General features: G+C 42.3%; 1 protein-coding gene across 1 annotated transcript in view; it reads left to right on the top strand.

The window, feature by feature from the left end:
- CFAP54 (cilia and flagella associated protein 54) overlaps positions 1-26,916 on the top strand; it is a 310,179-nt gene that overhangs the window by 199,613 nt on the left and 83,650 nt on the right. Inside the window, 10 exon segments of the mRNA XM_021092730.1 lie at positions 1,552-1,631; positions 3,188-3,360; positions 10,509-10,596; positions 13,222-13,369; positions 14,165-14,322; positions 14,482-14,661; positions 14,743-14,869; positions 20,240-20,392; positions 22,478-22,583; positions 23,693-23,786. Coding sequence (XP_020948389.1) covers positions 1,552-1,631; positions 3,188-3,360; positions 10,509-10,596; positions 13,222-13,369; positions 14,165-14,322; positions 14,482-14,661; positions 14,743-14,869; positions 20,240-20,392; positions 22,478-22,583; positions 23,693-23,786 — 1,307 coding nt within the window.

The following is a 26,916-nucleotide window of genomic DNA, read 5'->3' as shown; positions in this document are numbered from 1 at the left end:
TTTTTATTCTATCATTAAGGTGTATTTCATGAACTGATTTTTGAGTGTTTAACCAACCTTGCTTTCTTGGCATAAATCCCACTTGGCCATGGTATATAATTCTTTTTTTTATGCTATTGAATTGTTTCTGGTATTTTGTTAAAGATTTTGGCATCCGTATTCACAAGAGATATTGGGTAGTTTTCTCACGGTGTCTTTGTCTAGTTTGGGTCTCAGAATAATATTGGCCTCTGTTTTAAAACAGAAGTTTTATTATTATTCAGGTATGATGATGCCAGCAGATCCAGAAATGGCTGTCCCTGAAAACATAGTTTGTTATTACAGCTGCCAAGAGGGAGGGGCGTGCTGCCACACGAGAGGGCCACACAGGGCAGGGGTCCTCAGGAGGCAGAGAGAGCAGAGGGGAGGTGGGGCAGATTCTTCCTAGGGTTTCTCATGTTCTGAAATTTATCTTTGCATTCTTCCATACCAGTCTCCAGGCATTTGTTTTCTATCCTTCTCTCTCTCTCTCTCTCTCCTCTCTCCTCTCTCTCTCACTTTCCCTTAGGGGAGAAGACCTAGTCCCAGATCTTTCTGCTGGGCCCGTCTCAATGCTCTGCTCCCCTAGCTCCAGAGCCTCCTGATTTAGGAGAGCAAGCAGGTTGGAGTTGGAGGTGCGTTCAGGTCTGTGTTATTCTGAACTCCCTCTTCCCACTTGACAAACCTAAGTCTCTTTTTAAAAAATATTATGTATTTATTGTCTTTTTAAGGCCACACCTTATGGCCAGCGTATGTAAGTTCCCAGGCTAGGGTATCGAATTGGAGCTATAGCTGCCAGTCTACAGCACAGCCACAGCAACGCAGGATCCTTAACCCACTGAGTGAGGCCAGCAAGGCCTCATGGATACTAGTGGGGTTCATTTCTGCTGAGCCACAGTGGGAACTCCCAAACATAAGTCACTTTAGGTGGGTGATTTTTGCATTAATTCCTGGTCACATAATGATGTGTAATTTTTCTCTCTCCTCTAGTCTAGAAGTCAGGCTCACAAAAGCAGGCAAAGTCTGTGCTCTGATTTCTTCAATTCTCCCTGGCTCAGAATGACGGCTGGCTTTGGGCAGTGGGTAGGAGTCTTGAGCTCCTTGAGGGTGGTAGGTTGTACCCATTCCAGCGGTCTCATTCTCTGCTCTTAGCGTGAGAGCCTGGTGCAAATCAGCAGACTGACACTCCCAAGGAGATCGTGTTGAGCTATTATAAATATCTAGAAAACTCAAAATACTTTGAGAACCTTAAGGGGTCCTGAGATCCCGGGTGGGGAACCACTACTTTATATCAGTAGCTAATAACTCACCATCACTCAGCATCCAAAAGTTCCTTTCAGAATTGTCTGATTTGTTGTAAGAATCAGCCCCAGTATGAGATTTAGGGACCATTTGTTAAAATAATGTGTTTCTAATTATCATTGTGCTTGTTTTTAAAACATTGGATTTCCCAGCTAATGATGAGTTTTATAAATCAGAATTAATACATAACTGTAGATATCCTTAGCTTTCTCAAGATTTCGTGTCTTATAGATCTGCATTTAAAGGATGAAGGAGGCTCACTTACTCCGCTTGCGAAGATGAAGGAGGACGTCACTCTTAGCGCACTAAAGGTAAATTTCAAAAAATTTTCGAATCAGTTACCAAAATGCCCACTGTTAAGCACAATGCCCACCAGTGGGCCCTGGACAGGCCAACTTTCAGGGTTATGCTTGCTCTTGGGAACCAGGTGACTTTTCTCCCCATGAAAAAGGCAGATGCCCAGAGATGTCTGACTTTGACCTTATAACCCAATTAAGTTGCTGTAGAAAATAAGATTTATTATTTGATGGGATTTGCATATTTCCATTTCCTAAAAATAATAGTGATGTCAACAGCAATAGCAACAGCACCGTTTATTCAGTGCTTTCTACATGACAGGGACTTTGCAGGATTATTTAATTCTCACAACTCTGCGATGTAGGTATTAATCATTTTTGAACTGGATTATGCTGAACCATGAATAAATTGAGGCTTAGATGGTAAGAAAGACACTGATAGCATACAACTAATAAAATCAAGATTGTGTGCTTAACCATTATACTAAATTACCCAAGTACTTACGTGGTGTTTATTCCTCTATAGAAGCAAGTTTTTAGAGACCTGATCCTTGCAAGATTACCTGATCCCTTTGTCTTTTGCCATGTCAGGTTGCTATTTACTATTGATTTTTTCACTGTAAAATCTCCTTATCTTCACATTACCAGTTAGGTGTCCATAGTTTAATCGGAAGTACAGTTAATCAATGCATTAGATCTCACAGGCTCGGTATTTGCTAATTTGCCTGTCTGCTAAAATTAAAGTGTGACCCCCAAATCCATACTCCTGGCTCTTTGGTGGTCATTTGGGGAACACTCACAGAGTGTAGAAAAATTCGAGTTGCCCAACGTGCCCATTTCCAGCAGAGCCGAACAAGGCAGTGCTGGCTTTTGGTTTCCACCCTCATACTATAAACACGTTTCCTTTTCATGGTGTATTTACTGCCAGACTTTTTGCAGTAGTGCTTTTTTTTCTTTTGTGGGTGATTTCATTATTTGAATGGCCCTGAGCATAGTGTTGAAGTGCTGTCTGTTGATCCTAAGGGCAAGAAGGCTGTGGGGTACCTTACGGAGAAAACATGTGTGTTAGACAAGCTTCAGTCAGTCATGAGTTACAGAGCTATTAGCTGTGAGTTCAGGGTTCATTGAATTTACAATTAAATAAGGTGTCTTGAAACACAGACACGCATTAAACAAAGTTACGTATTGATCAGTTGGCAGAGGCGTGACCAGAGGCTCGTAGGAACCTATCCCTGTATCTCCCCTAGGAGCAGTGCTTCAGTGTTCACTAACCCAGTGTGCATGGCACCTTTCTAGAACATAGCTATGAATAAGCATGTGTGAGCAACAGCTGTGCACACAATACAGGGCACCTGTCTTACACGCTTACTCTTTCTGTTCCTTCCCTTTTCATTCTCTGTTGCTTTTTCCTGTTCCCCGAGCTCCTTCCTCTGACGATCATGTTCAGACTTCCTTTTTGGTCTTGCATTTTTTGTTACTTTCCAGTACCTAAAAAATATCTGACGAGTAAGAATGAGACATTGTTTGCATTCTTTCGAAACTGAAGTGATGGTGTGGTCTTCTTTCTTGAGTCACTTTTACTGACAGAAGCTGAAGACAGGCTCAACATCCTTGCGTCAGAGATGGAGCACCCAGACGACAAGGACCTCGCTCAGTGTTCAGCGGGCGACTTGGAGATGATGGTGAAGGTCAGGCTGCAGCTGGCTGCCATCGCCCTGCAGAGACACCAGCGGCATACAGGCAAGTCTCTTCACACACAGTTTCTTCCTACCCGAATTTGTGAAATACCCCTAGTTTTCATGTAAATTTTATAAATTCCGAGGTTAACAGAGCAGACGTGCTTTTTATCATTCAGGGGAGTTTTCATACATTACTACACTTAAAGCTATAGTTCTCAACAAATTAATTGGTGTATTGGTACACAGCTAGGATGTTTTATGTCAGACACATAAAAATTCCCATGGCTCTCCTTTTCAAGTTTATTTTTAAAAGGCAGAACCTAAATTCCTTATGGCTTTTGACAAATAGTACCTATGGAGTGTTTTTTCCTAAATAACCAACAAAAATATTAAAAATAAGTTCTGTTTTGAAAAAGTAACACCTTCTGAACTATGTTGGGCTGAACCACTTAGTCAACTACTGTAGAAATGGGATGCATTTGCTAATGTCATATTTTTCGTTTCACCTGTTCCTTCATTCATTTAGAGTGGCCTATCTCCGCTAACTCTCTCACTGTTGGACTCTGATCTAGACGCTGAGGATACAAAGATGAATAGAGTATAGTTTCTGTATTCATAAGCTCATAGACATATAAACAATTGAGTAGTTAAAATACTTCTCAATAATTTTTAATATTGAATAATACAGAACTATGCGTTTAAGAACTTCCCATATCTTTTATGATAGGTACTTTTATCATGAGGACACTTTCAATAATGATTCTTTAAATAATGAGTAAATTTCTTATCTTATCCTTCATTAATTCATTCAGAAGTAAGTTGAGAGCACCTACAATAAGCTAGCCACTGTCTTAAGTTCTTGAGATACATCAATATCCCAATACTCATGTAAACAGTATAGACAAAGTATATAACAATACTGACAAAAATTCCACCCTCATGGAGTTTATATTCTAATAGATAATAAACAGGCTGACAATAACCTGTAAAAATGATAAGTTAATTATATAGTGTGGCCAAATAGAAGTGTTATGGAGACTATCAGGAGTAGAGGCAAGGGGAAGACAAGGAGTTTATCCTTTGAAAATTGTGTGCTTATAGAAGTTCCATCGTGGTGTGGTGGAAACGGATCTGGCTAGGAACCATGAGGTTGCGGGTTCGATCCCTGGACTTGCTCAGTGGGTTAGGGATCCAGCGTTGCCATGAGATGTGGTGTAGGCTTCAGATGCAGCTCGGATCTGGTGTTGCTGTGGCTCTGGCATAGGCCAGCAGCAACAGCTCCATTAGACCCCTAGCCTGGGCACCTCCATGCCATGGGTGTGGCTCTAAAAAGACAAAAGACAAAAAAAAATTTTTTTAATTGTGTGCTTATAATAAAGAGCATGATTCCATTTAAATGTGAGATAACTGACAGCTTTCCAGCCCTACCATTCGCCCTTCTCCTTCTGTCCCACATCTGGGCAAACAGAGAAGAAAACCTCCTTGCCCCTCCTTTGGTGCTGAAGGGAAGTTTAAACCACATAGACTCTGGTGCATAGGTGCAAACCCTTACGCCAGTGCCACCCACTAAGAGCCGTCAACCCCAGCCAGAATCCTCTCTCTGTTCTCTCAAGACATTTTCAGCCTGTCTGGGAGGCTGCCCTCCTCTTCCTGAAAAGCCTCACTATGAGACTAATAAACCTTTTCCTATTCTCTTGATATATGTGGCATCAGTCTTGACATCTGAACCAAATTTGGGGTAGTCAGGGTAGGCCTTATGGATGAGGTGACATCTGAACTAATAAATGTGGGTATTATCAATGCAAATACCTGTAAACGGAGTATTGCAGGTCTTGGGAACATGCCTGCTAACATGTTTGAGGGACAGCACAGGGTCTCTTGTGGCTAGAGTGGGGCGGGTGAGGGCAGAGCTTTAAGAGAGGGGTTCAAAGAAGTAATTAGCTAGGGAGGCAGGTTTTGGCCAGGGCGAAGACTTTGGCGAAGTGTAGGGAGTCACTGTATTATTTTGAGCAGAGGAATGTCACGTTCTGATTTTTCCCTTCAAAGGGATGACTCTGGTTGTGAGGTTGAGGATTGCTTGTAAGAGGGAAAGAGTTTGAAGGCAGGGAGATCTATTGGGGAAGCTATTATGATAAGAAGGAAGATGTTAGTGGGTCTGACCAGGGTGGTAGCAATGAAGGTAGTGATAAGTCATTGGATTCTGGATATATTTTAAAAGTAAGGACATTAGAATTTGCTGATGCATTGGCTATAGAGTTGCAAAAAAAAGAGAGAGATGAGTAACAAAAGAAGTTATCCTTAACCAAAAGGGGCAGATTGCAGGGGTATAGCTTATTTAGGGGAAAGATCAGGAGTTATATTTTGGACATGCTTAGCTTGAGATGTCCCTTTGAGGTACAGTCGAAGATGTCAAATAGTCTTAGAGTCTTCAGAATATAGATAGTTCTTAAAGCCTTTGAACTGGATGCGCTTCCTTAGGGAATGTGAGTGAATGGAAGAAAGAAAAAGACCAAGGACTAAGTGCTGATTTGGCAGGAGACTGGGAAGAAAAGGAGGAAGCAGCAGAGTAGACTGAGAAGCAATGGCCAGTAAATAGAAGGACATCAAGAGATTGTGCAATGATGAGAGCCAGGTGAAGACAGTGTATCAGGGAGAATGGAGCAGTCAACTGGGCCTAGAGGTTCCAATGGGTTAGGGTGAGAGCAGAGAATTGACCATTGGATGATGTACCAATGTGGAGGTCACTGGTGACCTTGACAGGGGTCATTTTAGAAAGTGATGGGGCAAAGATCATGCTCAGAGTGATTTCATGAATCAAGTACAAATAATTCTTTTGAGGAGTTTTACTATAAAAGGGAGTAGAAAAATAGGGTGGTAGCAGTTAGTAGAGGTAGGGTCAAGACAATTTTCTTGAGATGGGAGCGAGAAAATATGCTCAAGAAAATGACCCAGTTGAGAGGACACATTTAATGCTCTGATATAATTGGTACACAGTGGAATAGGATCCCGGTCCAGTCTTCCCTGGCTTGAGATTCCAGAATGATCTCTGGAGACTAGCAAGGAAGCTGCTGCCTATTCTGAGGATTGATGGAAAGAGAGTAACCCAAGAGAAATCAGTCCTTCAGACCTGTGCTCTTGGCAGTTGTGGGGTCCACATTGGCGCTGACAAGGAAATACAGAAACTCTGAGAAATTAGCCTTTAAACTGGTTCCAGCATCGCAGCGGAGTTTTAACGTTTAGACAGCCATTCTCTTTAAACAGGAGAAGCCCACCTATAGCTTTTACAAAGGAGAAATCCATTCAGCTGACCACTCCCCCCCCACCCCCTTTGCTTTGACTGGAAACATACTGTCATCTCATCGGTGTGAGCCTTGACTGAAGGCTATTCCATGATTAACCACAACTAAATTTGATCTTCTGCTAGAGACATTGTAGGTTTTGGGAAATTTATAATTTTTGTTGTTTCTAAGCACTGATGAAAACCGGTAGGAGTTCCTGTCATAGCGCAATGGAAGTGAATCTAATTAGGAACCATGAGGTTGCAGGTTCCATCCCTGGTCTCGCTCAGTGGGTTAAGGATCCGGCGTTGCCATGAGCTGTGGTGTAGGTCACAGCCGAGGCTCGGTGCTGGCATTGCTGTGGCTGTGGTGTAGGCCAGCAGCTGTAGCGCTGATTCGACCCCTAGCCTGGGAACCTCTGTATGCCACAGGTGCAGCCCTAAAAAGCAGAAAAAAAAAAAGCAATAAAATCCATAAAGTCTGTTTGAGCAGTGATTCTCAAAATATGGTCTTCAGATCTCTAGGTGTTCCTGAGACCCTTTGGGGGGATGGGGTGGGGGTGTCTCAAAGATCAGAACATTTTTATAATTGTTTATAACATAGTAAACTATTTTTATGATAGTTTATAAAACTAAGAGATCATTTGCCTTCTTCACTGTGTTATTTGCACTGATGCTGCACAAGCAGCAGTGGGCAAACTTCTGGCAGTTCATTATGAATCAAAGCAGTGGCACAAACCTAACTAGTAGTCATTCTCTTCCTCACTGCCTCACAGTTGCAGTTTTAAAAAAGCCACATTCACTTTGCCTTTTATGAAAGGCACAAAAGAATGCCTTTTATAAAGGAATAGAATCTGTTACATTTATAGATCGCTACCCTTGAGTATATTTTTAATATTCTATGGGAATATACTAAATGGGAAATACTAAAGTACTTCTACTGCATATCACAGCCTGACAGTTGTCTGAAGGATGAGTACATGTGCGAATGAACAGAGAGCTGTGTAAGCTGTTTTTTGTTTTTTGGTTTTTTTTTCTCATGGAGTGCCGTTTTTATTTGAAAAAAACAACTGGCAGACTATGATTATTCAGCCTTGGGTATTTGACAGGCATTTCATTGAAAATGAGCAAAACGAACATGCCGCTTCCAAGAAAACAACTAATAGTGTTGCTGCCAATGATAAAATCTAAACTTTCATAGGAAAATTGGAGTTTGGGAATATATGTGCTTGCCACCACGGCTTGATGGTTTTATAATGCTTAGATCTTTCTGATGCGACTGGGGTGAAGTCACCAGGCATCCTTTTCTGAAAATGACGTAATGAAATGTTTCAGCATTCAGGGGACCTGTATAACTCAGGGAGCTAATGTTTTTCAAATGGCCAGTGCGTGATGTTCCAAAATGCTGTCGAACAAGGTAGATGGATAGGTTTTCAAGTTACAGAGTAGGCAGAGTTCACGAATGTGTGGTACTAGATTCCACACAGCAATAAACCTTTAAGAAACTATTATTTGTTGCATGTTGGTGTAGTCTCAAGGAAGAATATTCACAGATACTAGAAGAGACGATTAAAATACTCCTCCCATGTCTAATAACTATCTGTGTGAGGCCTAATCGTCTTCATATGCTTCAGCCAAAACATTTTGTCACAGCAGAGAGAACATAGAAGCAGGTAGGAGGGTCTTCCATTAAGTAGATTTTGTCTTATTAAGCCAAACATTAAAGAGACTTGCAAAAACTAGTGCCATTATTCTAATTTAAAAATCGTCTTGAAAAATAAAGTTGTTTGGGGAGTTCCTGTTGTGGCTAAGTGGGTTAAGAACCCAACATAGGAGTTCCCGTCGTAGCGCAGTGGTTAACGAATCCGACTAGGAACCATAGGGTTGCGGGTTCGGTCCCTGCCCTTGCTCAGTGGGTTAACGATCTGGCGTTGCCGTGAGCTGTGGTGTAGGTTGCAGACGCGGCTCGGATCCCGCGTTGCTGTGGCTCTGGTGTAGGCCGGTGGCTATAGCTCCGATTGGACCCCTAGCCTGGGAACCTCCATATGCCGCGGGAGCGGCCCAAGAAATAGCAACAACAATAACAACAACAACAACAAAAAAGACCAAAAAAAAAAAAGAACCCAACATAGAGTTTGTGAGGATACAGGTTTGATCCCTGGCATTGCTCAGTGGGTTAAGGATCTGGCATTGCTGCAAGCTGCACCATAGGTCACAGACATGGCTCAGATACCACATTGCTGTGGCTCTGGTGTAGGCTGGCAGCTGCAGCTCTGATTTGACCCCTAGCCTGGGAACTTCCACATGCTGCAGGTGCAGCGCTAAAAAGAAAAAAATAAAAATATAGTTGTTTTCCATAAAAACACATTATTTATATTAACATATAATGGGTTTACTATTTTTAAATGAATTGGTAAATGTTAATGGATTTAAACATTTCTCAGTTTAATTTCTAATATGATAAATATTGATGGAGCTCTTTGGGGGTTCTCAGTAATTCTTAAGGCTGGGAGTTCCTGTTGGGTGCAGTGGAAACGAATCCGACTAGTATCATGAGAATACAGGTTCAACCCCTGACCTTGCTCAGTGGGTTGGGGATCTGGCTTTACTGTGAGCTGTCATGTAGGTTGCAGATGAAGCTCAGATCCTGCATTGCTGTGGCTGTGGTTGTGGTGTAGGCTGGAAGCTGTAGCTCCGGTTCAACCCCTAGCCTGGGAACCTCCATATGCCGTAGGTGCAAACCTAAAAAGCAAAATAAAAATAATAATAATAATTTTTTTTTTTTGTCTTTTTGCCTTTTCTTGAGTGGCTCCTGTGGCATACGGAGGTTCTCAGGCTAGGGGTCTAATCGGAGGTGTAGCCACCGGCCTACGCCAGAGCCACAGCAACTCGGGATCCCAGCCGCGTCTGCAACCCACACCACAGCTCACAGCAACGCCAGACCCTTAACCCACTGAGCAAGGCCAGGGAACGAACCCGCAACGTCATGGTTCCTAGTCGGATTCGTTAACCACTGCGCTACAACGGAAACTCCCCGGATGTGATAGTTTAATGTGAAGGAAAATGTACATACCAAGCAATAGGAAGTGAGGAGAATTCCTATGTCCTGGCTTCTATTTTCTTAATTAAGTATATTTCTCTCCTGGCACTGCTAGATCCTGATTGAGCAATAATTTTTCTTGAGAATTTCCCAGTGTATAGCATTCAGCAACACAGTTCTATGATGCCCAAAAACTGGAAAGCCACATTCTAATGTATGTAAAATATGTATGTGCTCATTTTATTAATGAGATTTTCGGTAAATTTTGTTTTAGATCTTGGATATATTCATTCATTTCTTCTTTTAGTCACTCATTTTCATTAAAAGTATCTTTCGGAGTTCCCGTCGTGGCACAGTGGTTAACGAATCCGACTAGGAACCATGAGGTTGCGGGTTCGGTCCCTGGCCTTGCTCAGTGGGTTAACGATCTGGCGTTGCCGTGAGCCGTGTAGGTTGCAGACGCGGCTGGGATCCCGCGTTGCTGTGGCTCTGGCGTAGGCCGGTGGCTACAGCTCCGATTCACCCCTAGCCTGGGAACCTCCATATGCCGTGGGAGCGGCCCAAGAAATAGCCACAACAACAACAACAACAACAACAACAAAAAAAAGTATCTTTGGCTTCTATTGTATCCCAGCCACTAGATGCTAGATTTCAGCAGGACGTCAGATAAATTAGCTGAGACAAACTATAGAGCAATTTACAGGCAATTCAATAGTATGGTAAGTGCTGCCTTATGGTTAAGGCCCGAGAGCTCTTAGGTCCTGCAGAAGGGCAGCAGTTTGGGGAGTGGGTGGGAGTGTGGGGAGGTTTTTTTCTGGAGGACGAGACTTAGGACATAACACATAAATGCCGCAGATGTCATACCAGTAACACTTAACGTCTATTCTCTGTTTTAGTGCCGCGATCCTATTCTCCACACTTAAACTTCTCCAGGATTCAAAACTTTTTAAAAAGAAGGTAGTAGAAGATGACACAGGAGGTTATGTATGTATGAATTTAATGTTTATCCTTGCAATTCTTATTATGGAAAAACTATTGGCATGTGAGGAGACTGTCTAATTATGTGAATGAAACAAGGGATAAAGTAGAAAAAACACATCGTATTCAGAGTAAAAAAAAAAAAAAAAATCTGTGTTTAAGCCCAATGGATGCTAATTTATTACCTGAGGTACCTTGGGCAAGTTCCTTAAGTTGTTGGGTTTTTGGTTTTTTTGTTTTTTTTTTTTTGTTGTTTCAAAAATGTCATCTCATTTGGGAATGGATGGAATTAGATGTGATGGTCACTGAAGTCCCACCAGATAATATCATTCTAGTATCTCAGGTCTGATGTCGCTAGTAAATAGAGTTGTTTCCCAAGACTTAAGCTTCATTTCACTTTTGATTTCATTTCTTCTTTGGCATTACCTGTGTTAACACCTGTGTTGTTTCCTGCCTTGGATTTCTCATAGTCTGACTCTTCTGCTTTTTTTTTTTTTTTTTGGTCTTTTTAGGACCGCACCCGTGGCATAGGGAGGTTCCCAGGCTAGGGGTCGAATCAGAGCTACGGCTGCCAGCCTTCGCCAGAGCCTCAGCACCTTGGGATCCGAGCCACGTCAGCAACCTACATCACAGGTCACGGCAACACCAGATCCTTAACCCACTGAGCAAGGCCAGGGATTGAACCCACAACCTCATGGTTCCTAGTCGGATTCGTTTACCACTGAGCCACGACGGGAACTCCCTCTTCTGCATTTAAGCTCTAAAAACGTTTGACAGCTGGTGTCACACATTCTTTGAGATTTCACTGAACTTTGATTAGACCAAGTAATTTAATAATATAGGGTTGTTTAGGGTTAACATATAAAGATTCCCGCATAGAATTCCTTGCTCATTTTAAGCTTTACTAATGAAATTGCAGATCTCTAATGTCATTACAGAAAGCAGAACTAATGGACTCATTTTGTACTGTATTAAAGCAATATAAATGCTAAAAGGCAACCTGGTTCTGAAATTTTACTTAGGGCAGTATTTGTCAGTTGGGGGCCATTTTACAGCGACTGGGGACGCTTTGGTTGTCCTAACTGGAGGGGGTGCTAATGACATCAACTGAGTAGAGGCCAGGGATGTTTCTAAACATCCTATAATGGACCGGATAGTCCCCCCCGCCAACAATAATCTGGCCCAAAATGTCAGTAGTGCTGAGGTTGAGAAACCTGGATTTAGATTAAGAATGACTTGGCTTTTCAAGAGCAACAAGAATATAGGTAGGTATTTGGTATGGTATCTTTTCTGTATTTCTAATCTAAATACTAGACTCCCCGAGTACTTGCTGTGCCCATTCTAATCACCATCCAGCCTGGGGTCTCTGTTCACTTACCCTGGTCCCAGGAACGGCGCACCCTCCTCCTCTGCGCCCCACCTGTCTGTCACATGCCAGCCCCTACCTAGCCCAGGCCACAGCCCCATGATGGCAGGTGTTGCTGATTGGTTGGTGATAATGAGCTGTCAGAGATAGATAGCGTAGATAGACAGATAAATTCCTAGAACAAATGGGCCATGGAACCCATGGAACCATGGAACCATGAGGTTGGGGTTCGATCCCTGGCCTTGCTCAGTGGATAAGGATCCGGCATTGCCGTGAGCTGTGGTGTAGGTTGCAGACACGGCTCAGATCCTGCTTTACTGTGGCTCTTGCGTAGGTCTGTAGCTACAGCTCCGATGTGACCCCTAGCCTGGGAACCTCCATATGCCTCGGGAGTGGCCCTAGAAAAGGCAAAAAAGACAAAAAAACAAAAGCCAAAAAACAAATGGGCCTTGTTCTAGGTGGAGTGCCTAAGATTGATTGCTCCTGGAAAAGTTCCCTTGTCACCTCCTTCCCAGTAGCTCTGAACATTGGCCACCCGTTTGCAGTGTAATAATGAAGATGATAAATCAATTACCTGTTTGGGATGTGAGCGGAATACAGCAGCGTAACAGTAGATTAAGACTGTGGGCTCTAGATTCAGAAAGATGCAAGCTTGAATCCCAACCTGTGCCAAAACATGCTGGTGTTTAAGTAGATAGTTAACCCTCCTGGGCTTTGCTTCTCCCGTCTGTAAAATGGAGATAATAATACCCCCTCCTGAGCTTGTCAGGAGTATTGCATGAGATAATGTGTATAAAGCAGGGAGCACAGTGCCTGGCACATAATAAACACTCAATAGATATAAGCCAGCTTTATTGATTATTTTTCAGCCTTTAAAATGATGGACACAAAATTTTTGAAGATATAGAAACTGCTAATTATATAATTTGCCATGAAAAATTCAGTCTGCAAAACTGGTTTTCAGCAGTTGTATACAGAGAAAACCAAAAACACTGCAAGGCAGTTTACCAAAATGTTAACAGAGGACCATGGGATGATGGGTGATTTATTTTATTTTATTTTATTTTTATTTTTATTTTTATTTTATCCTTTGTTTCTTGTGTATGTTTATGTTCTATAGAATGTTCAAGAATAATTTCTGAAATCAAAAGTTTAATGGTGTTAGATGACATCAGTGTTTCCCTTAATTTATGTTATACTTAGCATTAGGCTGGAACACGGACATTTTTTAATGGAAAGATACCCATCATTTTAATATTGTTTAGGCCGCTGAACATGAAGATGATAATGAGTTTTTAGATCCCACTTCCCTAAATTCTCGAGAATATTTCAACATTCACCTATGGTTGAGGTGCCGCTTAGCATTGGTGACTGCGTTCGTTGCACAGATTCGTGGCATTGGAATCGTGAAAGGTACAAGTATTCTCTCTCTTTAATCACAGTTTTCACAAAATTTAATTTTATTTAGGTAACAGATTTTATTGGGATGAGTTTTATTATTAGCAGTTAACATTTTATAACTCTAGCTTAATCTGTTTTCAGACTAAAAATTCAGGTTATTAAATGAGAATAATCATTTTGTCACTGAAAATGGCACATATGTTAGTGACGTATGCAAAGCAGGCAGGGGGATTTTAAAATCCTAATGCACAAATCTTCCTGCCGTCTGGGAAGGCAGCACAGTGCAGGGGTCCACGGTGCGGATCCCAAAGCCAGCCCGCCTTGAGTTCAAGTGCTCTGTCTACCACTTCCTTGCTGTGTGATCTTGGCCAACTCTCTTAATCCCCCTATGCCTCAGTTTCCTCTTCTGTAAAATGCAAATAATTCTACTTCATAGAATTATTTTAAGAAATAAATGGCTTAAATGTGTAAAGTTCTTAGATCACAGCCCAGCACGTGTGGTAGTTCTTGCAGTGATGAATAATTATCTCTATATAAGCCTATCTATTCGCCCATCTCTACCCATATCCCAAATTGTTTCATGCAATTCATTATTACCTTTGCAGCATTTGAATAAAGTACTCCCCCCTCCACCCAAGTCACCCATGTATTTGCAATGTTTCAGGTAGAGTCACTTTTCTTTCTTTACACCTTCCTGTTCTTGTACAGTATCATACAGTATTCCTGGGGTAAACGTTGAGGATATTACCCATACACAATTTCTTACTTTCTCAGTACATTTTCAGTAATTATATTTGTTTATTTTAGAAGATGATGTAACAGATTACATGAGCCTCATCAATGCCATGTGTGTGGAGGCAAAAAGTGCAGGCGACAGGGAGCTACAGGCTGAATTGCTGATGCAAGCTGTGATCATTGGCCTACAAGAAAAGCATTTAAAAGCAGACATCAGAAAAAACCTTCAGGTAGGAAAGAAACCTCATTCACGCTGCTACTTGCCAAAGTACTCCGGTTAGAATAAAAGGAGAGAAGTAGGTACTGAATGTTTAACAGTCAACATGGGCAGCTCTTAATTCAGTGAATTGTAAATGGTACTCTTACATGGAATAATTTTATTTTAATAGGACATAATACAGTTGCTTGAAGGACATGAGTTTATTTCTCCTCGATCTCACTTAACCCTGGTGAGAAGCATGCTTTTGCTGGATGACTTAACAAAAGCTGAGAAATTCAAGGAAACTCCCTCTTCAAAAACAGAAAAATTGTGTTTGTTGACTCAGTCTCACAACATTCTTATTGAACAGGTGAGAGAGCTTTTGTGTCCCCTACTTTGCCTTATTGCAGGTCACACTCGTTAATTACTCCTTACAGTGTTTCCTTTTCAGATGCTGACTTTTGGAGAAACCATTGAATTTCCTTTATCAAACATGGACTATGCAAGTCCATTACTGCCTTTGAAAAATATCTATCTTCCTCATGTCATGTTACTGGCCAAAACAAAAATGAGAATTGGTAAGAATATTTAAGCATATATCTCATTCAAGTCAATGATGAAAAAGTTTAAGTTATTTTCAGGCAAGACTATCACGTGAGTGCGTTTATGTGGGCAATACTTATGAGTACCCAGGTTTTATTGATTTAACAAATAGTTTCTGATCACTTACCATGTGCCAGCCTGTGTGTGAGATCCTGAGAAGATAGTGGACCTTAAAGCAGATGTAGTTCAGAATTCTTCTTGTGGCTCAGTGGGTTACGAACCCAGCTGGTATCCATGAGGATGCAGGTTCTATCCCTGGCCTCAATCAGTGGGTTAAGGGTCCAGGGTTGCCGTGGCTGTGGCTGTGGCTGTGGCTGGCAAGTGCAGCTCTCTCGTTCTACCTCTAGCCTGGGAACTTCCATATGCTGCAGGTGTGGCCCTAAAAAGCAAAAAAAAAAACCCAAAACAAACCAAAAAACCCAGATGTAGTTCCTGCTTTTATCCTGGGAAACAGAAATAAACAACTCAACAAATCATATAGGAATGCAAATTATATCATTTATCATATTAATAAATATTATATAAAATATGTTAATATTTATTTAATATTTATAAATGTTTATAACATAAAATTTAATACAATAAATAGTATATAAAGTGTGTATTTGGTAATGACTAGAAAATAAATCAACAAAGATATAGGAAGCTTATATATGATGAATTACATATATGTTATATAATTATAAATTGAATAAGTGTTGTAAAAGCTGTGGATAACATTTGCTGATAAAGATTTGCTGAATGGCAAAGGGAGGGGTGCCTGTATAAGTGGAATAATTGGGGAAGGCCTCTCTGGGGAGGTGGTATTTAACTCTGAGTGCTAAGTGCTATGATGCGTATGCATGGTGGAGTCATGCATGCGTAGTAGAGGCAGAGGGAATAATAAGTTGTAAGCCCTGAGGTCAGGACAAGCTTGAAATGCTCCAGAGTTGCAAGGAGACCGGTACAACCAGAGCAGAGTGGGCTAGAGGCAGCCTAATGGGAGGGGAAAAGCAGGGGACAGTTTATGTTTCAAAAATTACCTTGGCTGCTAGCTAAATAGATTGGCGAATAGACTGGAGCTAGCAGGGAGGGGAGCTGATTGGAGCAGGTAGGCCAGTAAGCTGCAGGCTTCTAGCTCCTTGTAAACCATGGAGAAACCAGCCAGTGTTGCTCCTTCCAGGAGCCCTTCTGAGGAGCTCACAGACATTATTTCAAGCTCTGGCCAGGGCACTGTCTCCGATCTCTAACTCAAAGCTGCCTGCCTCTAGCTTCAAGGTTCTTGTCTGGCTGAGAGGGCAGAAAATCTTGGGAACAGCTCTCTGTTCTAACCTGTATTAACCTTTTAAAAGATGTATTTCTGATGCTGTGACATCTGGGGCCTTGCTGACTGGGGAGGGGATTTCTCTCCCAAGGACAGCCAGTTCCTAGATTAGCAAAGCCCTCTCCTGTGAGGGTGCCTTTCCTTTGCAAACCAGATAGTCTGAGGCCCACACCCCAAACCTTTATTGAGCTCTTTTATTGTCCTCTGCTGGGCTCTTAACCTCAGGACCACCGTTCCCCTGTCCCAGTCACCCCAGCGACGGGTGTCAGACCATTAGCAGAACCCACTGAAATTTTCCAAACTGGCCAACCCTAAACCCCACCCCTTCCCACAAAAAGCACAATAAAGGCTCTGACATTTTCTCCTTGATCCTCCTGCCTCCTAACCGACCCTGGTTCTTCCCTGTGGGGCCCTGCATGGCGTGGTGGTGGTGTGCCCCCTCCTCTTGGGAGCCGTAGCAGCAAACTGTCTTTTCAGGGGCACTCTTCTCCTGACCCCCTGACCTTGTCATACCTGAATAATAATCAAACCCACATTTTAAAACCGTACCTCTCACCTCTTGGGACCCATGTGCCTGCTGTACCAGCAGTTGCTCAGCTCAGGACATGCTGATGATTGGACCAGAGTGGGGAAGGGAGGGCAGCAGTGCTCACACCACCACCTGGCCGGTATCTTTCCCCTTATGCCACTCCGGCTCCTTCCCATCATGATTAGTGTTGTTATTGTTTCGTGATTATCAGCAGCAGCATCGGATGTGAATTTTATTACCATAGGTAATCAGTTCGCCTTCATATTATGAGTTTCCTCATTTATGAAAGGAGGCTGGCTTAGCGGACCTGTAGAATTCCTTCCAGGTCACTGAGCCCATCAGAGCTCTTTTTCTGCATTCTCAGTCCACAATTTGTTGTATTCTGTCTGTAGATTGGAATCCTACAAGAGCTGAAAGGACAGACTGTGTTAAATTGCACAGACTGTGTTGAATCGAATGTATTCTCTGCGTTGCTGCCTTGCTAATCCTGAAGATGTGTCACCACTCGGTGGCAATTCCGCTGCTGTTTTTTAGACTCACTTGAAGCAGAACAGCTTGCTTTCTGTTAGATTATATTAAATACCAACTTAAAGAACAAAACCCAAAGCAGCTTTTCTGTCAAAACAACATCAGTTTCACAACGTCTTTTTCACAGAGTTGATGTTTATTGCAAAAAGGAGCACTTCAATATTATGAAGCATAAAATCATCTGATTTGATGCTTTCTCGACAAGTTTTCCTTTATAGTGATCGTATAGATTGCATCGCAGGAATAGAGCCACTTAAAACAACTTTCTTTTTCCTTTGTGAAGGCCTCTTACAGAAAAAGGCAGTTTGAGCTTATAAGACAAAGAAATAAGCATCATGGGTGTTTAAGATTATTTTTCCCATGAATGACTGAACCTAAAGCTTCCCTATTAGGTGAAAAAGTAGATTATGGATTATGTAATATAAGTGAAAAAAGTTTTAAGAATAATGCCGGTGAGTAGAAATATCTTTGCCTTCAAAGAAGCCATTATCCAGTTAGGGAAAGACAGAGGAAAGTCAGTAACTTCTGTAATGATTCTTTTTCTGATTTTATCAAAAATCTAGAAACAATTCCACTATTATACATTAGTACTTTATTATATCGTAATAATATTATATATTATTACGATATAATAAACATGTCTATGTGTACAGGACATCTTTGCATGTTTATAAGCGCCTCAATGACACGAAGAGACGTGACACTTAGTTTGGAACAATGAGCAAGGCATCCAAGGGTATGGAGATGAGACGTTGTACTGGACAAGGGCATCAGCGTATCCTTCTTGCCTGTGATCTAATCACCGTTGGCAACTGTTGGGGTTTAAAACTTGCATTTGGGAGAAAGGATGCTGGTCCTGTTCCCTCAAGGGAGTCAGTCAACTTCTCTGTGCTTCAGTTTCCGTTCCCGTGAGATGCGTGTGAGAAACGTCCCAGTCTCACTGGGAAGACGTGAGTGGAACGTGCACCACGTTTAGAAGGGCACCTAGTTTGTTCTAAGAGCTTCGTAGGGGTCGGCCAGCTATTCTTACTCTTCCACGCCAGGCCTCTTACCTTCCCAGGAGCTCCCTACAAGGAAGGCTTCAGTGTCCGCATCTCCATTTTCTTGCCAAAGTGCTCCTTCCATCCTGCCTTGACCAGAGGAAGGACTCTGTAACTTCTCCCCAGACAGGAGAGCAAGAGGGAGAAAGATACTGATCTCCCCCTCCTCCCGTTCACACAGGACATTCCTGCACTGAACGTCTGCAAAAAGCCCTAGATTTCTTGCAAACTCTTTCTAGGGCGTGGCATCTTGGATTTAAAAATTTCCGAACTTGAAAGGACCCCGGGTATTTTCTAGTTCTGCTGCCTCAAGGCCCAGAGGCGTGTCGGGACATATTCAGAGGGTCAGATGACATGGTAGCATCAATGACCGGCTAGCACGCAGCCTTTCAGCAGGGAACCCGGCAGCTGCATCATTCTGCAGTCCTACACTGCCTTTCTGTTGATACTCTTCTCCTGTGCCTCTTAAAGTGTTCTAACAATGCAGTATTTCCCCCAGTTGCCTTTTACTCTTTATTCTAACATTTTTCTTCTTTAAAATTCCCAAAAGATAGGGCAGTCATCAGCTGCTGGCCTTGACAGCTGCGTTCTCTGGGTAGGCGACCCTGACCTTTCCCAGGTCTGGGTCAGGGCCCCTACAGCCTGCTACCACAGTGTCCTGTGTTTTCACTGCCATACAGTCAGGGACACAGTATTTTGTTTGCCTGACTGGCTGCCCCTGTTAAACACTAAGCCCCATCATCACTCCCTTAAGGGGTCACTGCAGTGTTATAGTTCAGGGTATGGGCCCTAGAGCCAGACTGCCTTGGTTGAGATCACAGCTCTGCTATTTACTCTTCATGTGACTGAGTAAGTTACTTAAGCTATGTGGTGGTTTTTCCTCTGTAAAATGAACGTAGTGTATCCACTCAGAGTTGGGAGGATTACATGAGATGATACTTGAGTACTTGGGATGGTACCTGGCATGTAGGAACTACTCAATGAATCTTAGCTCTTATTTTTCACTTTCTTTCTCTTTTCTTTTTTTTTTTTTTTTTTTTTTTTTTTTGGCTTTTTAGGGCTGCAACTACAGCATATGGAAGTTCCCAGGCTAGGAGTTGAATCAGAGCTACAGCTGCTGGTCTACTCCACAGCCACAGCCACGCAGGATCTGAGCCGAGTCGGCAACCTACACCACAGCTCACGGCAATGCCGGATCCCTGACCCTCTGAGAGAAGCCAGGGATCCAGCCTGCCTCCTTATGGATACTAGTCAGATTTGTTTCCACTGCACCCCAACAGGAAAGATGACTTTTCTCATTTCTTATTCAGCACCTAAGTAAGCACTTGGGAAATATTTGTTGAATGAATGCCTTTCTGTCTGCCTTTGAGGTGACAGAGATTAAATCTAATGTCTCTTCAGTAATATAACAATCCTTCATTATATTAAGTAGTGAGGGGACCACACAAGAAAGGCGGCAGGTGGTCTTTGTCCATAATGGGCTTGCCAACTAGTTGGGATGACAGAATATGCAATACAGGCAACCACTGTAGAGCTGAATAGAAATTACTGCCTATTCATATGTGCACATTTTATTGAGAACACCATAAAACTTCATAAAACTTCCAGAGGTTCCCTGCGAACAACCTCATCTTAGGGACACAAAAGTTGGAGCCTTAGGAAATTGGAGAACTGAAAGAGACTTGAGAGATTATCCCTCATTTTAAAAATGAGGAAATGTTGACATTTATCAAAGACAAAGTTTCAAAGGGCTATTGTTTATAGTTCATTGAAATATTTGGGTGTTGAGTTTCTTTGAAGCATTTAATCCATGTCAAAAATGGAGTACCCCCCCCACCCAAGTTTTTCACTCTACTTACTGTGGAAGAAGTCAGTTACCGCGGAGGTTTGTTATGAGTATCTGGGCATCTCCTGTTCCTTCTTCATCCCACTGTCTTTCTTTTAGGGCATACAGTGGCCAAGCAAACATATACGAGTAAAAGGAGGGATCCCTCGAAGTGGTTACCCGCCCTTCACCTTTTTGAAGTCGCTCTGAAGCTTGCTAAGACATCAGGAGCAGAAGAGCATGAGGTAGAAGCTGAAATCTGTTTTCAGAAAGGTAAGATGCATTGGGGGTCAGAACTGAGATGAAGTTTGTGGAGTTGTTTTTTCCCAGTTACCAAAAGGCTCCTTAAAAATCTGGTCACGGATTATAAAAAATATAATGTAAAGCCCTGACTTTACAAAGGGCTTGGTGATGACCAACACCTTGGTATCTCTGCCAAAGTCAGTTTTGGATAAGGAGAACACTGCTTAGCCCCAGCTGATATTTAGGAAGGAAAAGCATGGTCGGAGTTCCCGTTGTGGCGCAGTGGTTAACGAATCCGACTAGGAACTATGAGGTTGCGGGTTCAGTCCCTGCCCTTGCTCAGTGGGTTGGGGATCCGGCGTTGCCGTGAGCTGTGGTGTGGGTTGCAGATGCAGCTCGGATCCCGCGTTGCTGTGGCTCTGGCGTAGGCCGGTGGCTACAGCTCTGATTCGACCCCTAGCCTGGGAACCTCCATATGCCGCGGGAGCGGCCCAAAGAAATAGCAAAAAGACAAAAAAAAAAAAAAAAAAAAAAAAAGCATGGCCCATTTTCATTTCTTTTATCATTGTAATTGACCTTCCTTATGCAGAGTTTCCTGTTTGACTTAAAAATCTCAGCATCAGCCATTTAGTTATAAATAATGTTACTTAATGGTTAGGGAGTTCCCGTTGTGGCTCAGCAGCAACGAACCCTATTAGTATCCATGAAGGCACGGGTTCAATTCCTGGCTTCGCTTGGTGGGTTAAGGACCTGGCATTGCTGTGAGCTGTGGTGTAGGTCACAGACGAGGCTTGGATCCTGCCTTGCTGTGGCTGTGGTGTAGGCCGGCAGGTGTAGCTCTGATTCAACCCCTAGCCTGGGAACCTCCATATGCCTGGGTGCGGCCCTAAAAAGACATAAAAAAAAAAGCTTGGAAGATATATTTTATGCACAATTTCATTACTTACCTAGGCATGTTAGCTAATTTCTATAAAAGATACATACCCATTTAAATTACATTAAGTAGCTCAGGTACAACACACGTTGGCGTAACATATTCATATTACTTTATTGTGGCCATTTTAGCCATGAGAAAAGTGATGACGGCAGTTGCTTTTGTTTTGAGCATCTGCTAGATACTAGAATCAGTGTTTACATCTCCTATTGCCAGTTCTTAAAACAGCGCTACAGGGTAAGTAAGACCATTCCTGGTTGACAGATGAGGTGCCGTCTGGGTAAATGACTTTCCCTAACTCAGCAGCTATTAATGCTCGGCCGTGAACTTAATGCTAGGTGATTCTGTGCCCTGTCCACATGCTGCATGGAAGCTGTGAATCCTTTTTTTACAGTGATTGTATGATTTCACTTTCCTGCCCTTCCTGATACAGAAGTACCACCTCTTGCATTTGGAAACCGCAGCTCACCATGAGGGGTGGGAGCTGTGTGAGAACTGGAGTATTTGCATCACCTATGCTGGTATTCAAGCATTTGCTGACTTTCTAGGATTTTTTTTTTTTTTTTTGGTCTTTTTGCCTTTTCTAGGGCCGCACCTGCAGCATATGGAGATTCCCAGGCTAGGGGTCTAATCAGAGCTGTAGCCACTGGCCTACGCCAGAGCCACAGCAACGCCAGATCCGAGTCACATCTGTGACCTACACCACAGCTCATGGCAAAGCTGGATCCTTAACCCACTGAGCGAGGCCAGGGATTGAACCTGCAACCTCATGGTTCCTAGTTGGGTTCGTTAACCACTGAGCCACAATGGGAACTCTGGATTTCTTTTTTAAGCAAACATATTTTCGATGCTATCTGCAGTGGAAGCAGAGGAAAGAAGGAAATGAATGTAGCAAAAGAGAATGTGCTGCAGGAGAAAGAGGGAGCACGAGGTAAGAAAATGGAGAGAAAAATAAGGATGATAAGAAAGCGAAAGGAGGCAGGAGGAGCTTGATCCTTCTGGGGGAGGAAGCAACAGCTCTTTCTCCATGGGCTTACCTTCCAGCAAGAAACAAGAGGTGGGTGGACAAAAGAGACAGAATATCCAGTTTTCTGAATTTCCAGCATAAAATATTTGTCCTGAAGTTCTATGTGATAGGAAAGGAAAAAAAAAAGTCTTTATGTATCTTTTTCTTCTTTCAGGCAAAATAGAATGTCAAATGCTGATGGAAGAGAAATCTCCAATTTTGCAACTTAAGAGTTTATTTGAAGCTATACAACTGAGCCTGAGACATGATCAAAACTCAAGGTAAAAAAAAAAAAAAGATCTTTCCATTGTCATAACAACCTGTGTTTTGGTTTGAGCCCGTGTTGGGCTTGTGGTACATTGAGTATTTAAGGCTGGAGTGACTGGGAGACCCTCTTCCCATGGCAGGGCTAGTTCACTGTGATCCTTTGCCCAACAGGTTCACTGACTTCCTTTTCAAGCTTGTTGCTTGTGGTTCTGACCCAAGGCCTCATTTACAGTGATGGTTGGTGATGGCGGTTACCATGGTGACACAAGGGCTTGTAAATCACTTCTCATCTCTACTCAGATGGATCTCTTGTCAGTTCCAGGATACAGGGTCCTCCAGGAGATGTGACATTAGGTATAAAAGGGATTTATGTGGGTGATCACCCTGGTTCAGCAGTTCTAAGACTGGCCAGTTCAGTTCTGTACAGAAGTCACCTGAAGATGGAGACTAAGCTAAGATTATTACAATTGCACTGATCTATATGGCTCCCCCTGACAGATTTGATAGTGAATAAATATGCAGACCTAACCCATACTGAACCCTAGCTTTTAGCATAACTCTGTATATCTCTTTCAAATTTAATTACTGTCAGAAGGTAGAGGGAGAGGCCTGATGTTCAAGGCTGTTTCCTCGAGTCTTGATCTCACTTCACTAGAGCCTCGTGTACTGGAATATTCCAGAAAAGTCCTGATGCTGGGCTTCGTCATAGTCATGGCATGGAGTATTGCCAGAACAGGACGTGGTAGAATGCTCAGCTTTCTTCAAGAGCTTCCAGAGTTCCTTGGTGGCCTAGCCGTTAAGGATTTGGCATTGTCACTCCTGTGGCTTGGGGTCCATCCCTGGCCCAGGAACTTCCTCAGGCGCATCCAAAGCAAAACAAAAAACAAAAGGCAAAAAAAACAAAAAACAACCCACAAAAAAAAAAAAAAAAAAGAGCTTCCAATATCAGTAGGGAGGAAGTCGCCAGAGTTTAAGCCAAAAATGCTGTGAAAAGAGGGTAAGTTTGGAACAGATGCTGGGTTTGCTTTTTTACCTCCCATTCACTCAGAAATTGTTGGCACATGATGCAAAATGATTCTGACTGGTAAGGCCATCTAATACGTGCAATTCTGTATCATTTTAGGTTGATAAGAGACGCCTACCTAGAAATAGCCCTGCTCTTTTTACACATGAGGAAGCCAAAGAGAAAACTTTCAGCATCACCTGTAACCCTTAAGGTAATACATGACTCTATTAGAAATTTAAAGTATATTGCCTTGGAGCTGGCTTATTTTGCTAACACTGTGCTATGGAAATAAGACTGATTTTTTTTTTCTTTGCGACTTGGAGAAATTAGTGCATTTCTTTATGTTTACACTCATATTCAGATACCTCTTTGGAGATTTTTGTGTAGAACTCTGGAAATAGACTCATGTGGACATTTTTACCAGTGAAAATGTTATGTGTAAAAATAGGTGTATGTAAATACTCTGAGTCCTTGGTATTGGTCAGGAGATTGTGGGAAATAGCCCACTGGGGAAGCAGGTGGGAAAGTGCAATTTTCATTATTGCTGGGGCTTGTAAGCAGATCATCTTTTGATAACCGTCATTCATTCATTCATCACATATCTATTGAGCACCTGCTACACCCAGGCTGTGTTCTGGAAGGTCATAAAGCAGGGCCCAAGACAACTCCATGTTCGCACCCACGTGCTTACTCTTAAGTGGAGGGAGAGCGATAATAAACCGAAAGGAAGAAAGCGAGAGGGAGAAGTGCAGGGAGTGAGGGCAGAAGAGAAGGGAAGGGGGTGGGAGGTGGTTTAGGCCGTGGAATTTAGGGCGAGGAATAATTGAGGATGGTGGGATTGTGAATGGCTGTGGCGGGAGAGAGGTGATGTTCCAAGTGGGATCTGCCGGATTTGGGGGGAGCCAGGCAGAGACCGGCAGAAGCGTGCACGCCAGAGCAATGCTTCCAAGTCAGGGGCAGAAGCATCTGCAGGGCTCTGTGAAAACGCAGATTATGACTCAGTAAGTAGGAGGCGAGGTCTGAGATTTGGCGTTTCTGAGGAGCTCCTGGGTCGTGCTGATGCTGCTGGCTGCAGGCCACGCTTGAGTACCAGGGGTCCAGAGGGAGATCCTCTGGGCGCGAAGTTGGGTGGGTTGGAGTTGGATGAACCCCATGACTTTTAGTTCTTAGGGGTTTTTTTGTCTTTCATCTTTTTAGGGCTACAACCATTGCATATGGAGGTTCCCAGCCTAGGGGTCTGTAGCCGCCAGCCTGCACCACAGCCACAGCAATGCTGGATCCGAGCCACATCTGTGACCTACACCGCAGCAATGCTGGATCCTTAACCCACTGAGCAAGGCCAGGGATCAAACCTACATCCTTTTGGATGCTCGTTGGGTTCGTTAACCGCTGAGCCACGGTGGGAACTCCTTAGTTTTTAGTTTTTTAATAAAAATGTTGTTTCTTTTTTTTAGGATTTTTTTTTTTACATAGTGATTTTTATTTTTTCATTATAGCTGGTTTACAGTGTTCTGTCAATTTTCTACTGTACAGCATGATGACCCAGTTACACATACATGTATAGATTTTTTTTCTCACATTATCATACTCCATCATAAGTGACTAGATATAATTCCCAGTGCTTTAAAAAAAAAAAAGATTTAGTTTTTTATTCTTTAAATTTCAGGAGGGTTTATATATTTTATCCTAATTAGATAATCCTCTGATCACCAAAAATCTTTTCAGATTTTTTTTAGTGTCGAGTCTCTAATTTTTGAGACAGCATGAATATGATTTAAAACCTTTAGGCAAGTAGGCTTTCAGTCAGTTGAACTGTTCATATGGTTGTTGCCTTAGGTGGATAGCTGCTATTTTTTTTCATTAAAATTATTACATAGAAAGATTACTTTTGTGATATCATAAACATCTGTTATGTCCAAAAGAGAACACAGAAATCTTTGTTTCCATTACAAATAACAATGCAACTTAATAAGATGCTAGGATAATAATATATCACCTCTTGGGCCTCTCTAGGGAAGTGTTTATAATAAAGAGCTTGAACAAATAAGATTGGAAAGAACAGAATAGTATAATTCCATACAATATGATAATTATTTTCTATATATCTTGACACAGTATAAATGTTTTAGCAAATCATGCAATTACTGGCAGTACAAAACGCAGTAAAAAACCAAACATTTTCTAGACATATTCAGACCATTGAAATACAACAATTAAAATAACGTCCTAATAAAGGCACTGCTTTATAAGCCCTTAGAAGAAAACACTATTGTTTCATTTTTAAGGAGAGGCTGTAGCAGTGACTGGAACACTGGCTTGGGTGAGAATCCTGGGTTCATGACATACTAGCAGTGCTGCTGGGGACTTTTTAACCCCAACTTTCTAATCTCTGAAATGGAGATCACGAAACCCTTTAGAGTAGCTAGGAGAATTAAACAAGATAAAGGAATTGGTGCATCATAAGCACTCAAAAAAAAAAAAAAAAACAGTGGGGGACTATTTTCTATCATTAGGTCACTTTGACTAAACTTCCACATTCTATCTTTCTGAAGTATTTTGTACATAGTAGGTATCCAAAATGGTTTGATAGTTGAATTATTTCTTGAACATTCGTTCATTTATTCATTCATCAACCAAGCACTTATTGAGTGCCTAATGTACACCAAGCATGTTACTCTCTTCTCCTAAGGAGCACAGAGGAGCAAGAGGGGGAAATAAATGTATTGCAGTGTACCGAGGACAATAATAAGGTATGTGAAGGTAGCAGGTGGAGCAAAGTAGGTACTAATTCTGCTTTGGGAAAACACTGAAAAAAGCTTCCCAGATGAGATGAATTTTGGAGGGTGAGTTAGTTTTCCAAGTGATTAAATGAGAGGAAATTAGTCCAAAGGGAGAGATTATCAAGCACATGTTTAAAAAATATTTATTGAAGTATAAATTACCTCCATGAAATTAACCTAGTTTAAGAGTGTGGCTTACAGATGTTTAATAACTTTATAGAGTTGTGCAACTATCATCACCATCCAGCTTTATTATTATTATTATTATTGTCTTTTTAGGACCATATCCATGGCATATGGAGGTTCCCAGGCTAGGGGTCAGATTGGAGCTGTAGCCGCCGGCCTACGCCACAGCCACAGCAACGCCAGATTTGAGCCGCATCTGCAACCTATGCCACAGCTCACGGCAACAATGGATCCTTAACCCACTGAGCAAGGCCAGGGATGGAACCTGCATCCTCAAGGATTGTAGTCAGATGCATTTCTGCTGAGCCACAATGGGAACTCCCATCACCATCCAGCTTTAGAACGTTTCCATCATCCCCAGAGATCCCTAGAGCG

The sequence above is a fragment of the Sus scrofa genome, chromosome 5, assembly GCF_000003025.6.
Source record: "Sus scrofa isolate TJ Tabasco breed Duroc chromosome 5, Sscrofa11.1, whole genome shotgun sequence".
Taxonomy (NCBI): domain Eukaryota; kingdom Metazoa; phylum Chordata; class Mammalia; order Artiodactyla; family Suidae; genus Sus; species Sus scrofa.
The sequence above is the reverse complement of the archived record's forward strand: the minus strand, read 5'-3'. Positions and strand labels throughout refer to the sequence as shown.